General features: G+C 39.3%; 1 protein-coding gene across 3 annotated transcripts in view; it reads left to right on the forward strand.

Moving 5' to 3' along the window:
- The first annotated feature begins 5,124 nt into the window (after positions 1 to 5,124).
- Positions 5,125 to 17,416, forward strand: part of SRPK2 (SRSF protein kinase 2) — a 125,280-nt gene continuing 112,988 nt past the window's right edge. For all 3 annotated transcript variants that reach the window (XM_077783638.1, XM_077783639.1, XM_077783640.1), the window contains exons 1-2: positions 5,125 to 5,155; positions 5,258 to 5,342. In XM_077783638.1, coding sequence (XP_077639764.1) covers positions 5,140 to 5,155; positions 5,258 to 5,342 — 101 coding nt within the window. In that variant the 5' untranslated portion in view covers positions 5,125 to 5,139. The remainder of the gene's footprint in view (positions 5,156 to 5,257; positions 5,343 to 17,416) is intronic.

Raw genomic sequence — 17,416 nt, forward strand, 5'->3', positions numbered from 1 at the left:
CCCCCCACAGGAGTTGATTTCAGAATGCATTGTAATCTGGAAGTTTGTAAAGGAGCTGTGGTGCTCCCTGAGCAGCAGTGGGGTACTGGCTGTTAATTTCCCAGAACGGTGTTGGTGAGGGCGTTGTAGCGATGTCACACTGCAGGATGTGTGAAGAAAGGACGTTTGGGGTACTACTGACATAACATGGCATCATCCTACTAGTCAGCTGGTGTCTGATTTTTCTGAAGGCTGTGAAAACATCTTGTATAAAGTAAAAGTACAGGGGAGGTTACAGGGAAGAAAGAAGCTTTATTCTTCCAGAGAAAATGAGTCCATTGATTCCTCTTACATTACGTTTAAGCTTATGGCTTGTCCCTTATTGTTTTCATTGTGACTATTTGTGTAGTCCAAGTCAAGAGAAAGGGAAACAGGGTAAGCCCTGCACCTGATTTCTAATGGATTCTCATCTCGTTTGTTGGCAATCCCTACCTTTGAGTAGGAGGCTGAGATTTCATAGAAAAAGGCCTGAATATCAAAGATGTGCAATTGAAATCCTTAGGAAAATCTGCTTTAATGTGGGCGAATTATGAGACTTCATAAAACAGCATTTTCCGCATGTTGGAGGCATGTGAGTGTTTAATAATTAAGTTTGAAAATATTCCACGCTTACTTAGCAGATGAATCTCTCACATGCATGACCAGACTGCATAGCTGCCAATCAGAAAGAAGTTGTAGGACTGAATCCAAAATACCACTGCATTTCTGCTGAGAAACTTCTGCTATAAATGCTTGTGTCTAGGTTGAACAGAAAACTGAGAGCAGTTGCTAATCCTTCAGTGATCCTTTCTTGCCTTGCTGACTTCTAATCAACATGAAGGAAGAAACCATCCAATTAAAAAAGAATGAAAAAAAAAGGATAATCTATTTGAAAAAGGAGATGATGCAGGTCAAGATGAGAAGGGCAAGCTGGGTAAAGAGCTGGGAACCAGGAGTGGAGTCTAATGAGGAAATTTTAGACAAGGACCCAAGAAACTGGAGGAAGTTTAATTGAAGAGGTGTTTGGGAGTCTGCTGGAAGTAATGGGGGAAGCTAGAATGAGTCATTCTGAAAACCTGTGTGCTTCAACACTAGAAGAAATATTTTCATAAAAATATTGCCAGTCTGTTTTAATTCTATTTCAGGTCTAAGTCATGCCAGTTCATGCCCTATTTTAAACAACATTTAATACATATCTGGGTTGATGCAGCTATTTCTGGGCACAGGTTAGTCTTTAATTTCATGTCAAATTGGTGTTAAACCGGTCTGCTTTGTCCTTTATGTCTTTCTTCTTTTATTAGTAATCCAAATGAACTTGATAAACAAGAGTTCTCTACCAATGTAAACTCTATGTAGCTGGCATGCACTGTACTATTTTATAGATGAAGAAAATTAGTCAGGTGAGTCATGTAATTTGCTTTAGGAAGGGCACAATGAATCAGTGAATGAGCCAGGAATCTAAACTAAGGAATTTCTGACCTCCTATTTTTTTTGGAAATCCCAACTCATGCTTCCTGCTATTTTTTCTCATTACACTACTGAGATAATAGACTACTTTTATTGTTTAACTTGTGCAATGCTCCTATTAATATTAACTGGTTATACTTAGGCACTGATGAGCCAATAGTTTTGACCTTACAAGAAACTCAGCTACTTAGCTACTGTTGCTTAATCCTTCCTATCTGTAAATTTGTTGTCTCTGTTGCTCAAAACCAAGCTGAGAATTGTCCTCTTTGCTTTGTTTACATACTAGAGAAGGAAAAAACACTTTGGTAGATAGAAAATTGTTAAAATGAGCAAGAGAAGGACAGACTCATTGTTTGTATTCCTACTTGGGTGTGTCATACTTAAAGAAATGCAGAGTGGGGGTGGGAACTGAAGGAACAAGAGACAACAATGAAAGGCGAGAGGATGAGAAGGCTGGACTTGCATATTAATGAGAGCTCGCCTGTAATTGGGAATTTCCTTTCACTACATTTTTCTTTTTCCACCACTTATAATTTTGTTGGGTTTTTTCCTTCCTCTGCCTTATGTGTTATTTCATGTGTGTTCCATTCTGTGCAAGAGCAGCATGAAGTTGGCTCATATCCTGATTTCTGAGAAGCACAGAAATAAGAATATGAGCCCATGCTACTACAGAGTGGGAAAAGCAGTGCTAAAAGGAAGAGGTACAGAAATCAGGGCAAAATTTTCTAACATCCCTCTGCTGAAGGAAGTGCTTTCAGTTATTCTCAGATAGATGACAGTATCATGTTTAGAGGACTGCTGCTAGGTAACTTCTTATTCTGTACAAAAGTTAGTCTTCATATGTAAGGGAATATTTCAAAGCTAGGTCAAAATGAAACAAACCAAACATCTGTAGGTATCAGATCCAAGCTATATTTTAGACAGGCAAAAATACCATTCCATAATTTGATACTTAATTCTTCTTGTCTCCTGATGTTTGCAGCTAAGATCACCTAAATCTGTTGTTGTGTCTCCCTTCTGCATAGGTTATATCACCTGAACCTCACAGTGCCTTTCCCCTGAGTGAATGAGCTCTATGGTAATTCCTGCAACGAAACAGACACCTGTTCCCATAAAGTGTTCAGAGAGAGACTGGCAGATATATTCTGGCTCAGTCCACCTTTATGTTGTACACTGATTTTGCAAAAGCTGCACTTCGCTATTTAGCCTGTCTTCTCTCTTGACTCATCATTTCCTTTTGAAGAAAATGTATATTTAAATAAAGATGGAAAAATTCCCTGAAATGAGTGAAATCAAATAAACAGGATAGACTCCTTCTTAACAAGCATATAAATAAAATTATTCTTGTAATTTTGTAGAATTTCATTTGCTATTTGTGTTCTCAGGGAGTTATTCTCTTGAGTCTGAGAAATAGGGTGGGGGCTGTTGGTTTTTGTTTTTTCATTTTCTGAAATATGTTTAGTCTCTACTGACCTTAATTTACTCTCCAGTCAGTTAATTGCACATGGTAATCCTCTATACATACATAGAGAGTCTCAGTGATTTTTGATCATGCACTTCTGCATGATCATCCTCTGAGTTATGCTTGACAGGGTTGCGGAGAAAGAAAACAACAAAACCCCAATAAAATGCAGTCCCAAAATATGTTTCCACTAGAACAGAATGAAATTGTGTGCGTAGTAGACACCCACCTGGTTCGAACAAATCCTTTCTCTGTGTGCTGGCAGATTGTTCCCTTGCCCTGATTATGTTACTGACATTATGCTCATGAGGGAAATTCCTTCCTGACTCCAGATCTAGTGGATTTATAATCCTGTTGATGTAAGCAAAGCTCCCTGTACTTATCTAAGACTCAATTGTCCAATCAGTTCTACATATAAAACTCCAGGTAAAGCAAATAGAATGGCACACAAGTTGCTGAAAAGATGACAAAGACCCTGGTATGGTTTCTGCTCTAGAACCATAGCTACAAGATAATTTTAATGCAACACTGCTCTGACAAAGAAAACAAGCAAGTCTTATTGTTTTCTCCGTCATCAGCTGCTCTTCTCTATTATTCACTACACAAGAAGAAGTATTCATGCAGACACACCATTTAACCAGTGAAATTAAAATTAGCCTGGAAATAATGAGTAAATACATAATCTGCTTTCTTAACATTCAGCTATTATTAATTTTCATGCACCTAAACTTTCTTGGCAGAAAATCTTCAAAATTTCAATAAAGTCTTTGGTTACCTATCACACTGAACTAAAAGATTAACTACAGTAAGGGAGAAATGTAACCGACCAGTAGTGCATATTGCTGGTAGCAGTTTATACTAAAAATGTTTATTTCCTGTGTTCTTTTATGATGGAGGATGGGACACAGAAAATGTTTTAATTTAGAAATGCAGCTGGGTGCCTCATGAGAGCTGCAGTTTAGAAACTTCATGGTCCTATTGTTTTCTGTTCACCAGGCTCTCTAGTTAGACAAAAAAGCATTATACAGTGTAGTGCCTCCTTTTTGGGCTGTCTAGCTTTATGCTTCTGTGGCTCTCTCCCTCCTAAGCTGAACTAACCAGACCTACGGATTCAATTTTCTGTCTAAATGAAATCTCGATCCAATTACTTAAAGACCAGCAATTACTGCTAGTTCCCTTCACTCTCATAATGCCTTGACTATAGCTGCTTTTAGGATCTTCATCCTTACGGATTCCTTGTGTTGCCACTTAGGGAGGCAGTTCTGTCTCAAAATTTAATGACCATACCCCGTTACCTTTCAGTTACCATGCCTTGGAATTCCACTGCCATGTGAAGATAAGCCAGACAAGCCTCACTCTTAGACTGGAGCTTTGGATATGACCCAGATCATAGCGGGCCCCAGGCATTAAGGTATAGATGGCACAAGATTTCAGTCATAACACTGTCAAGCACTGAGCTATGCTGTGCACAGCTGAAGTAAGAAGGGACGGTGTTCACTGGGCCATTGACGGGTCATTACTATGCCAAATCTGAGCAGTGCCTGGTACCATGGGCAACAAGATGCCCTTGGCAGGAAAAAAAACAATTGCCAAGAGTTGTTCGTCATGATAATCAAACAACTTAGTGAGAATCAGAATTAAGGAAATCTAATTTCCCTGGATTTGGCCACGACGATAATTGGTTCTGGCATCTCACCCCACACAGGTTTCGGGACAAGCTAAAGCTGATCTCGTCCCAGCTGCTGCCGTGGAGAGCCCGACTCCTCTCTCCTCTGCCCTTCCCGCAGCTCCCAATGCGGCACGGCAACAGGGCGGATGGCCCCGCTACTCCGGTCACGACCCAAAACTTGGCAAAATTAATTCCCCTTTGGCTCGACCGCCCGACAAAGCCCCACGTCGGCCGCGGGGCCGCTCCCGCCTCAGGCGGGGCCGTCCCGCCTCAGGTGCGCCCGCCCGCCGCCACCTGCCGCGCCCCGCCCCGCCCCGCCCGCGCCTTTCCGGCCGCGGCCCCGCGGCTCGCCCGCGCCTGCGCAGCGGCGGCGGCGCGGGGCGGCGGTGGCGGTGCCGATGCTGCCGGACGGTGCCCGGCGCGCGGTCGCGGCTGGCGGCGGGGCCGGGAGAGGAGCCGGACGCGGGGCCGGGCGCGGGGCCGGGCAGCGGCGCGCCCGCCGAGCAGCGCGCGGCGCGGGGCGATGAACTCGCGCAAAGGTACCGCGCTGTGCCGGGCGGGAGGGCGGGAGCGGGGGGCTGCGCGGCCGCCGCCGCCGCCGCTGCTCACGCCGGGTCCCGGCTATTCTCTTCTCCCGGCAGTGCTGGCCCTGCAGGCCCGCAGGCGGCGGCCCAAGCAGTCCGCGGCGGCTGGCCGGAGGGACAAGCACTCGGCGCCCCACAAAAAGTGAGTACGGGGACCCCCGACCCGCCGGGACGGAGCCTCTCCCCGCGACCCCTCCGTTGTCTGCGCGTCGCTGCCGGCGCCCGTGGCCCCCGCGGGCCGTCCCGGCTGCCCGGTCCCGCCGCCCGCGGGGCACCGGCGGCTCCCCCGCAGGGCACAGCCCCCGCCCGGGCCGGGGGATGTCGCCACGGCCGGGCGGGGACCGTCCCCTGCCCGGGCGCCGGGCTCAGCATCCTTCGGGCAGGGCTGCCGGTGCCCCGTGGGAACCCGCGCCCGGCACTCCGGCCGCCGGCCCTGAGAAACCCCCGGTTTGTCGGGGATCTGCCAGCCCACGTGTTCCTCTTCGTTCTCCCTCCAGTTCTCTCATCTTTTTGATCTCCTTTTCCAGTGCTGTCTATTCCGAGGTTTCTTTCTGTATCGCTGTCCCATCTACAGGCAGTCCTTTTTGCATCCTTCTCGGTACCATCAGACTATTTCCCTTTCCCAGATGTGTCTAATAGCCAACGATGCTGATACTGGTATCTCTTTGGCTTGTTTTAAGTTTCTGTTAATTCTACAGATATAAGAACAGAGGTTGTTCTCTGTTTTCCCCTTGTCTTCTGCAAGCCCTTCATGTTCTTGTCACTGTCTAGTTGATCTTTTCTCATTATACTTTTCACTGAACCACATGGGAACATTCTTCCATCTCTTTAGTGTTTATTACACCTTAGTATTTCCTAGGACAGTGTGGCTTTGGACTGTTTAATTTTTTGTCCTTGAAGGATTCCATGCTTCTGTTACTAACGTTCACTTGTTTTGTTCAGTGGACTTTATTGGTGACTCGTTAAGTTGCCAGTAGGCTCTTGTCTTTGTTTTCATTACTTAGGGATCCAGTCTACCTGCTTTGTTCTGACAAGGAAATACGTCCTGATGTCACTCAATTCCCTCTCTTCCTAGCTGGCTGTTCTTAGAGCTGGGAAGCAGTGCATGGTGGATGGATGGATGGATAGATATGTGGTGGGGGGACATGCTGTTGTGTGCTATGGCAAATGATTCAAGAGGCAAGGTCTTTTTGTGATGTCTGCTGGAAGAAATAATATATCTCTGACTGTGAAGTATTTGATTTGCCTTTTTTTTTTTTGCTAGTTACAATGAATGGGTGCTATTCTCCCCTTTAGGATGGGTAAAAATAGATGAGGTGGAGGTGCTGGTGTAGTGCGATTAGACTTCGACACCTAACTTTGTTCACATCCTGTTCCACTAGTGGTGTTTCCTCCAGCATTGTGTAAAAGCTGTATTATGCTTTCAGTTGTTTGAATTTGGAGTTACTGCAATGGCAACAAATGTTATGTGTAAGATATGCAGGAATTGATTCCCTTGTTTTCAAAAACCTTCAGATTGTAATGTTACGTGCATTTGTCTTTTGCTGGATTGAACATGGAAATAGGTTAAATTTCATTGTAGCTCTAGGTTCAGTGTTATTTTTGAAGCTTTCAGTTAAGTCTTAACCACAAGGTTGTTAATAAACTTCTATTATTAGGTGATAGAGCATTTAATACACTTTTTAGGGGACCTAAGTGGGATGTTTTGCTGAATGAGTTTGTTAAAAGTTTGCTTTCACAGACAATAAGTGCAGAACTGGTAGTCTTTGTGTTTGCTGAAGAAACTGGCTACTGTTAAGTCGGGGTGCACAGTCAGGATCTGGCCATTTGCCTGGCTGAGTTGGCATTTCCAGACGCAATGCTCCAATCCGATCAGTTGCCTTATGAAACAAGTGGTTTTGCTGTAGTTGACAAGAGCCATCTTTTCTCTTCTGATATGTATGTTGTCTCTTCAAACCACTTCTATGCTCTGGAGACAACCTACTTTGTTTCATGCTTGTGTATGAAAGCGAAACTCCTATCAAGTTTTTAAGTCTCCTTGCAAATATTTGAGGCTCCCAAAGTAAAACCAGTGTCTCTTTTGTCCTCTTCCTGGTCTTACTTCAAATTCAACTGCTACAGCATATTCTAGTAGTTTAGAGGTATATGGTACCTGTGATGCACATCAAATGCACAGTATCTGCAAATGAAAATGCTTATTTGAGGGGTGGAGTAAGTTCCCTGTAGTGAACTTGTTCACTACAGGAAAATTGTGACTTAGCCTTGAATCCAAAGCAGTTGTTTTTTTTTCTTAACTGTGGTTCTTAGGAAAACTTTTCTCTGCCAGGTCAAAGCTTTATGGAATAACTTCCATTGTTGCTGTTAACAATGTGTTTCAAAGAGAACTGCAGGACTCCCCTTGTAAAATTGGCTAGGAGAGTTATATGGTATTGTAGCTTACTTGCAGGCTTTTGTTTCAAGAGTATTAAGGTGATGACATAAGAAGAAAAAACTGCAGTACTCTGAGTAGCTTTTTGTCTGTTATGACCTTATTTGCCAAAGAAGGCTGTAAGATTGGTCCTGTAACTGCTCAGTGTTGACCCCCTAAGTCAGTGAAGAGAACTGGTGGAGGTGAATCTGTATTTTTTGGTGTTTTTTTTTTGTTTTTTTATTTTTTTTCAGTAGGATGAAAAAGAAAAGAAAATGGAAGCTAAGTGTGCTACAGTTACATGTAATAGTAAAATTTACTTAGTATGGCTTTACTTTGAAATCAAACATTCAGGCTACTGAAATAGAGTATCTCACTGTATTATGATAAATTAGCACTTGATTTTGGTTGTAATAGATGAATTTGTATGCAGTGTGTGCAAACTACTAATGTATTTTTTCAGCTGGACAAAAGATTAAAAAGATTAATCAAAATTGTTAATTTGAGTCCTCTGCCATTTATTTCTCCTTAAAGTGGAGGTCTGCATTGAGAAGGGTCTGTGAAATAGTGATTTTGACAGATGTCTGAGTCTGTTGAGAGATACACTTGCTTATAGGCAGACAGACCTGTTTACTGTCCTTCACTTAGTGCTAGCAGACAGCCTCAGACACATCTGCCTTTTCCATTTAGCAGAATGGTAGGCTCTTTATGTTCAGAGTAGTATAGGCCTCACCTTGTGTAAACTTCTACCTTGGATATGTTTTTTTGCTTGACTTTATTTTAAGTGAATGTGACAAAAACAAAGTGAATATACAGTTAGAGTTGTCCTCATTTGCATGTCACCTGTACCTTTTAACTTTATCCAAAGTTAAAAGAAAGCATTTGGTAAGTAAAAAAAAAAACCTAGATGATGGTGTGTAAACCTATGGAGAGACGATTATGTATATTTTGAGGCAAATGTATAAATCAGATACCAAGACTGATTTTGGTTTTGTTTTTAAGCAGTACTTTAGAGCAGGCGAACAGACCATGTGATACTGCTTTGCAGTGGTGCAGTACATCCGTGTTGGCTAACATGGCAAGTGCCAGATTTCTGCACTGTGCACTTCCAGATGTCTAACTTCATGAACCTACAAGTATTGTATAGCTAACAAGGTTTAGGATATGTTACATTATTATGGGATCTTAAATGAGTAAAAGTCATGCACTGCTATTGTTTGTTATTCTTTCTCTACCACAGTGTTTTTCAGCCTCTTTCAGTTTTTTTTTTTCTTAGAAGAAGCATCTATGAGGTAGTTCCTGTTCCCATGAATACTGACTGAATGTATTCTGGGTGCTGACCAGAGGCTAAGGATGTAGCTCTTGGTCCTTCTGTATGAGTGGCTGTACACTCACACAGTCTGCAGGGTCTTTTATCTGCCCCTCAAGTGTAACATTTGTGAAGTTGTTAGCTGTGTTTTTTACTCTTGGGATGATTTACTGAAGAATGTCAGAGAAGCTAATGTTAAATTTTTAAAAGCTTTTAAAGAGGAGGATTAGAAAAGATTCAGAAGAGAGAAGTCAAAGTTATGCTAATATCTAATGAAAGGGAATAAGGTGACCTCAGTTCTCTACTGAAGAAAATGAAATGATAAAATGAAAATGTAGTTATATAGCAATTGCATTAATAATTTATCCCTTCCCTTTTAGTAGTAATTGCTTTTGTTGTGATTTTACCAAACTTTTATCTTTGCAATCTAGTCTATAATAATCAATAACTAATTCTGTTCTAATTGCCTATAGGGACTTTGGGAATGGGCATTGTTTTACTGGCTTGTTTAAAAAGAAAATTAAAAATATTAATAGTTGAAGAAACAAAAAGTTGTCTCTTTACCTGTCATTAGAATTCCCAGTGTTTGTATCTTTAAAGTACTGTTTGTCTCATCCTTCATATATTTGAAGTGATAACTCTTGCTTCCTGGTTTTCCTAGAAAGGCTTTTATTTTTCCCCTTCTCTATAGCCCTTATTCTTGTTATCTCATTTTTCACTTTTAATCTGTTAACAGTTACAGCATATGGTAAGTGTAAGAGGGATGGTCCTATTTGAAGTTGGCAGAACTTCGATAGCAGTCTTCCTGTGTCCACTGTCTTCCCCAGTAATGCACCTCTTAGGATGAACTCTGCTTTTAGAAACTATTGTGTTTGGGTGCATCTCTGATAACGTGCAGAAGTGGCTGGGAAAATAAGCCTAATATAGTAAAGCACATGTAACAAGTTCTAGAGCAGAACTGAGCAGTCTGCATCTGAGCCTAAGATAACTATAGAATAACTTTTTGTATTTAGAGAAGATATTCTGAACAAGCTTTTTGGCTGAAAAAAGTGTACATTTCAAAGTGAACCTCTGTAGAGGTACTAACTTTTTCTGCATTTAATGTTTACTGTTTTTATTTTAAGTTATACATTGGGCAATCCTATTATTAAAATAGTGTGCATGTCTAAATAACGCATACTCTGATTTTGTCCAGCAAAGCAGCTGGCAGACTTTTGACTTTTATATTGATGTCCCGTGGAATGAAGTAATGAATGTTCTGCTAAGGAAGTCTCTTTGAGTGTTAATGCTAAAGGAATCTTATCTTGAGCTTCTTGGTTAAAGGCAAACTGCTGAATAGACCCTGGTGAAATAATGCTTCTTGACAGTATTGGTGCCTCATTGTTTTTCCTCAACAGAAGTTATTTAATTAGAAGTCGATAGTTTGAATGTAGGAGATTAAAAGAACCAAGGGCTTCAGTTGCCTTGAGCTATTATCAATGCTTAGTTTGCAGTTTTCTAAAATGGAAGGGAGTATTCCATCATTAGAGGTCAATTATATTTTCCTATCCCTGAGGAAAAAAAAATATGTCTCTTGTTCCTGTTGCAGTGATAAAGGTCAGAGCAGTCTAGCTACAGTATATGTACCTTAAATTCCAGTGTTAAAATCAGTTGATTCCTACTTTTCAAGCTGTATTAAAACTGTATTTGTTTCATATTCGTGTTTCTAAAGAAAGCTCTCTTGGGGCATATTTCTTCCATTTGCACTGCTCTGTTTTTTCTAGTCTCATGTTTCACCCCAGTAATTTCTCTGTGTAATAACTTTGTCTGCTGCCTGTTACATTCCTGTTGTTGCTCACCTGTATGTGATGTTATTCCTTCATCACAGACTGGGATGTAGATTTTTCAAAACATCATTAAAATCTTGAAAAAATCCAAATAATTAATAAAAATCATGAAAATCCAAGTAAAAAGTAATGAAAAGAAATCAGTTAAGTGCAGGTGAGACTTAAGGTACTTGACTAAATATGTAATAAATAAAGTGTACTCTTTTTTATGGCTATTTTAATGTTTGAAAGTTAATGTTTTAAAATAAACTGTGCTTCTTTATAAATGATTGCTTACATTTATGATGATTACACAGTTCTCATCATACGGTTTCAAAAAAGATTATGTAGAACTAAAAACTGCTCAAAGAAGAAAGTAGTAAAGGTGACTGAGGATATCAGGCAGCTTGATTTATGGCTAGAACATTTGAGATATGTAAAAGTGATCAAGAAGCATTTTGATATGCCTAAAAATCATTACAAGTATAGAAAGGGAAGAAGAAATAACTTGCCTTTATTCATTACAAAACAATGATATTCAAAGAATTACTTCAGTGGAAAAAACCCAACCCAATTTCTTTTTGTACAGTCTAAGAGACAGAATGTGGCTTTGCAATATGTTGCAGGGTCCAAGTTACAGGTGGATTTTAGAAGGATAAGACTGGTAACCAGAATCAACAGTAGTTTTTAAGAATGCTATTGTCAGTGCAGTGTGATTTTCCAAGCCTCTGTTCACTGGAGACCTGTCAAGCAAATTTGTCCTAATACAGAGTGATCCACTTGTATACTCATCTCTAAGCATATGTTTCTGGCACCCTGTCTATAATTCTGGCCTAGGAATGTGTTTGACCTAAATTAGTGTGGCAGCCCTTAGGTTTTCAAGGCCACCTCTGTGGATCACTTGTGGCATCTGATGGTACTCACATGCCTGACAAGATCTGTGAGCCTGGATCCAGACAGGGTGGGCTCATGTGTGGCACTTCTGTAGCTGGCTCAGGAAGGAGCTGTGAAGCTGGAGTTAGCTCCTGAATCCCAGGGTACAGTGAATCAGTAGAGGTGTGTTTGGGAAGAGCTTTCGTGCCCAAGAACAGGGAGGTCATGATGACAGGGTGAGGAGGCTTTCCAGGGAGTGAAAAATACTGAAGGAATGGGCATGCTTCAAATGTTACTTTCCTGTAGGCTTTGATGCCATCTGCAGGTCTGAGTTTGATGCCAAAATGAGCCTGGGATTACTTTAAAGTTGTGAACCTAAAAATCCAGATTATTTCCTTAGTTGCTGTGAACAACTAGCTTTAAGATTTCAGTTCTCATGCTTATGTAATAGCTCAGTAGTTCACTCACCTGTGAAGTAAGCATCAAAATGCCTTAGGAATTTCAAGCTTATTTCAACCTGCCATGTGCAAGTGTCAATTATAAGATTATAGGTCATGCCAGACTTTGGTATGTAAGGGATGGCCAGCTTTTACAACCCTTCTGCAGAATAATTGAAAGCAACAGACTGATGGAGTTGGAAGGTGAGTGATTAAAAGGGAAGCATTGCTATCAAGTTTCACTAACACGCAGGTATCAGCATGCTGCCTGAGTGCTGCCAGGTAACTCTGAGTTACAAAACAAACACATGGTGGCTGGGTTAGAGTGGGGCTTGTATGGGTCATTAAATGATTTTTCTTTTTAGTGCAGTTGCCACAATTCAGCACTTTTATGAAAGAGGGAGTCCTGAGGAGATCAGAGGCTTAAGTTTTCTTTCAAGTTCCCTTTCCTGGTGTCAGAAGGCACAGTATGACAGATCCCTTTTGCCAGGATTTATTCCCTGGTGAATGTTGTAAAGTGTCAGGGAAACCTGGATAAAACCAGGAGCTTCATGATACTATTATGAATTCTGGCTCAAAAGAACAAAAAATCATCTTCATGGATAATAGTATCTGAAAAACCATTTGACTTTTTTTTTTTAAGGTAATTTCTTTCTTGGGGTGACCTGTTTTGTGTATTAGTAACATAGTGTCTCAGCACATGTTGGTGTCCAAGTCCATTATGCTGGTCCCTAGACGTCTAATCAAATTCCAGTCAAATACTCTTAGAGCATTGCCTCTATTTTTAAAGTTAGAGATTTTATTGTTTATTTTTTGTTTCCCAGAAATGTTTTCTATATAGTAACTTCTAAGTTGGATTCTGTCAACAGTATTGAGGAGATATGCAGATTTTTGGTAGTTGCTTCCACCCTGTGACACTCTGATCAGGAATGAGCAGTGCTGGGAATTGGGTGCTTTGTGAGGAACTCAGCAATGCTGTTGTGGGCAGACCAGCCAGTCAAGGCTCTTGGAGAAGCAGGATGTGAAAACACTATGTCAATCTCAAGTGGATTTAAAATGTGAGATAAAGCTTTAAAGAACTACGCTGAGGCTATCACTATATTTTAGCTCACCAGATACCTGTTTCATAACTGCTTTGGTGTTTAGTATAGATCAGTTACTTTTAAGTGTTGCATTTTCACTGCTAATCTAAGCTGTTTAGTAAACCCAGCATCGAAAAACAAGGTTTAAACGATTTATTCCAGTAGACAATACTGTTTTTATAATTTGTCTAAAACAAATGTTATTGAAATTGGTTAGCTTATCTAAAAATATTGCAACAAAGTTTGACTAATTTTTTACATATTGTATAAGAAACATGGTACAGGAAATAAAATTATTTATCCTGTTTTTATAATTGAAAAGTAGTATCCTTGTATTCTCTAATGTTTATTTCTTAAATCAGAAAATCAGTTTTGTGTAATGAGAATATTTGTCTTGGGAATAAAGATGTTACTTGTTTAAAATGGTCATTTTGATCTAATTTGTGTTTCCAGTGACTTTCAGTAGCTTGTGTCTCACATGGTGCCATATCTTGTCCTAATTATAGCATTTTTAAAACTTGAGATCAAGTTTAAGTAGCTCAGACTCCCTTCTCTTCCACTTGCACCTTCTCTGCAGGAGCTGCTTGTCTTAATCCTCGTGTGCTTTGCCATGCCAGTGAAAACACAGAATTTAATAGCTGCAGCTAAAAGGAACATTAAAATGAACTATAGCTCAATACATATATTGAAGCAATACCACAGATATAGCTTTAATTTTTTTCTGGTTTTGTTAATAGTTTTTTTATACATCATTGTGTGGGATCACTGTATGTATCAGTGTCTGGTGAGTGGAATTAATTTTATAGTTAAAATTCTAGGCCTTAATGGATTTGTCTGATATTCTGCTTTTGCAAATGATGAAAATGGGACACAATTTGGGGGCTATACATGTAAAAGGGAATAATTCAGTCTTTCAATTGTGCTGGATCAATGTGAATCAAACAATTTGACATATTTGCATTGTTATGCTCCTTTCCCACTTTAAAACAATCAATGTTTTAGATAAGTATGTCAAGTAGTAAAATCACTTTAAAAATACAATGAAACTGTATAAGAAGGTCCTTTTATCATGGTTTTAACACCAGAAAGTTAACTGTCAGCAAATAATTATCTTTTAATTTTATTTGTGAGATGCACATATGACTAAAAATCACTTTATCTGATTTCTTCAATAAGTAGGAATTTTTATGGAGGATGTGCATTTAAGTAGAATAATTTGACTGAAATTTTAAATCAGAAAGTGGCATTATATATATGTTGACTGTGTCTCTCAAATCTATACAATTATGACAAAAATAGTGAAAATAACATTAAGAGTTAGCAAAAACTTAAAGCAAACCAGTCCTCATGGGATCTCTGTGAGTTGTTTCTTAGCATCAGGACCTGATGGGCAAAATGCAGAGAGCACTGTCCTGTTGGTTTATTCAGAATGTTTTTAGGACATAGTAATGTTAATATGTAAGGTCAATGGAACTGAATATGTGCTAGCTTTTTCCTAAGTACAGTTCACAGCCCGAGGTATTAAGTTGAATTGAAACTGTGCATGGTTTAAATTACTGTGCTAAACTCTGAACTGCGGTGCACCAGATGCTGGCATGTTTGACTTAGCAATGATTGCTGCAAAAGAGCAATATCCAACAAGAAGAATCTTAATTCTCAAAGTCTGCTTTTCAAACTTTTTTTCAGATTTTGTTCTGTAGTGATATTTCAATGTTGAAGCCATGAAATTTACATTGGTAATAAAGGAGCTGCTTTAAAATAATACCACAGAACTAAGCAAAAGATTGTATCCTTAATTGACTTTTTTCTCCACAGTTTGTGTCAATTCTGCCATTTTTTTTTTTTTTTTTGTGAGGAAATATGTTATTCTTCATATTTCATGGTTGATTTGCATTGGTATCAGTAATAAGTAATAGTTCTATATGTGCATGTATATAAACTATTGCTTTTACATAGGAAACTTAATTTGGGAGTCTTTAAATATAATTTAAACTCAGTAGATAAAGTCACTTTAGTTGTCATAGCAGGGATGAAGTGTGTAGTCTTAGTGTTCCACGAGAGGCTGAGAACCACAAAGTAGAAAAATTGGTCCCCTCTCACTTCTTTGCCCAGTATTATCACCTTTCTTACTGGGTTTGCTTCTTGTGGTGCTCTCATCAATGCATGACAATTATAAAGAAGTGCAGTAAAAAGGAGTAAGCTGCCTTAAAAATAACACAAAGCCTGTGGCCCATTACAAACAATGGCAGCAGCTTCTTTATTGGCTCCATGAGCTTGCTTTGCAGGATCTGTGGTGAGCAGTGATCACCATTCTCTCTTCAGGTAGCCTGGAAACTACCTGGGTGCAACCAGGTACATTGGAAAAATTTTAAGAGGATTAGCATTAAGATTCCAATACAATCTGCTTTATTTTTACATAAAGTCTATATAATCTTAAACTATTTTATTTTTATCCTAAATTATTTCCTTGCTGGGAACTGCAGTAGTAGCTAGTGGGAAAATCTGGCTAGTGGGAAAGTTCTCGTTTGCAAATAAGCTTTGGAGAGACCTATGACAGTTGCATCTTGAAGTACTGTCTTTAAATATTGGTTTGCAGAGTAGCTTTTGGTTTTCTTTACATTTAACATGTAGTTATTCAGCACCTCATTAGAAAGCTGTTATTTCTTCGCAATAGAACTTTTGTACCTGCCGTCAAGAAACAAACTCTAAGGACTTTGAGATACAAGAGGACAGAGCTATGTAGCACTGAATTGACTGAACATTGGATAAACATTTTAGCTAAATAGAGTTGAAAGGGCTTGAATGCATTTTCAAGGTATTAGCTTATTATCAAAACACTTAGTGTTCTGAAATAGATCAGAAACATGGCAGCAGGTAATACTTTTTTGAGTATTTTAGAGGATATTATAAGCAAAAAAACCTCATCTATATATCTCTTCAAGGTTAAGGAAAATAATATTTTTCTTTTTTTTTCTTCCCTGATTATGACATTAAAAAATGTGAAGTAACATCTCTATGTGTATGTAAATATATATATATATATGTGGGCTATGCTATAATACCATTGGCCTTCTTGGCCACCTGAGCATGCACTGGTTCATGTTCAGCCAGTGTTCACCAGCACCCCCAGGTCCTTTTCCACTGGGCTGCTTTCCAGCCACTCTGCCCCAAGCCTGTAGTGCTGCCTGGGGTTCTTGTGACCAAACTGTAGGACTTGGCATTGGTCTTGTTGAACCTTATGTTGTGAAAAAAGCTTAGATGCACAGACACATGCAAATTACATAGGTTTTTGAAGCAGTGAGGTAAAAAGAAAGTATTTTTGTCCATTAGAAATAGGGATGTAGAAGCAGAAAGTATGAAAATTACTGTCTTGTCAAACAGTTTTTACTAATGCTACATGATAAACCAGTATCAATATCAGTACTTCCACAGTGTTCAAAAGGCATATGGGTGTGGCACTTAGTGACCTGGTTTAGTGGTGGACATGGTGATGGTAAGTTACTGGTTCTAGTTAATGATCTTAAAGATATTTTCCAACCTAAACCATTTTATTATTATATGAAATAGCAATGGAAAAGCTGTATACATAATAAGAATTTCCTGTCTAGTTTTTCTTTTCTTATATAACTAAGATGCACTTGCCAGCAGAATTGTTTTGAAAATTGTTTTCCCTTATATTAAGACTTGTTCTGCATTTTAATTTCTGTATTTAGGATATTCAGATCATCTTGACATGAAACACAACAGCAGACCTACATTAAACTGAGGACCAGAGGGATGGGAAATACATTCCTCTTCTCTATTTTGTGTTCAAGAAAGTGGAAAAAGTAAACTTCATACATAGATTTTCATAGTGGTACTTCTCTGGAATTACGTGCTTGGAGAGCTTTTCAATATTGCATTATTACATAACATAAACCAAATGATTTTATGATGTTCTTTTATTCTGGCCATAGAAATAATTTTATTTTGGGGAGTATGCACTACCTTAGGCTTAATTCTGTAAGTAGTCATTAGGGATTTACTTTGTTTTGGGTGAAAGCAGAATTAGATTTTTCTATACTGGTGAAAAACAATATTTGATGGGTCTTGGGAAAATTATTGTAGATGTTGATGTTCTCCTGCTGGCTTTTATGATTATTTAATGTTGAAACAAGCCGCTAGGTGGCAATATCAATTAAAAAATTTCCAATACATGCAGTTTAAGTTGTCATCTAAAATGGGGCACTGAGGAATAGGTTTGATTAAAGTGAAAACATTACAACTTGTCGTATGCAAGATTTTCTTGATGCAGAGAGGAAGT

The sequence above is a fragment of the Lonchura striata genome, chromosome 5 (assembly GCF_046129695.1).
Source record: "Lonchura striata isolate bLonStr1 chromosome 5, bLonStr1.mat, whole genome shotgun sequence".
Taxonomy (NCBI): domain Eukaryota; kingdom Metazoa; phylum Chordata; class Aves; order Passeriformes; family Estrildidae; genus Lonchura; species Lonchura striata.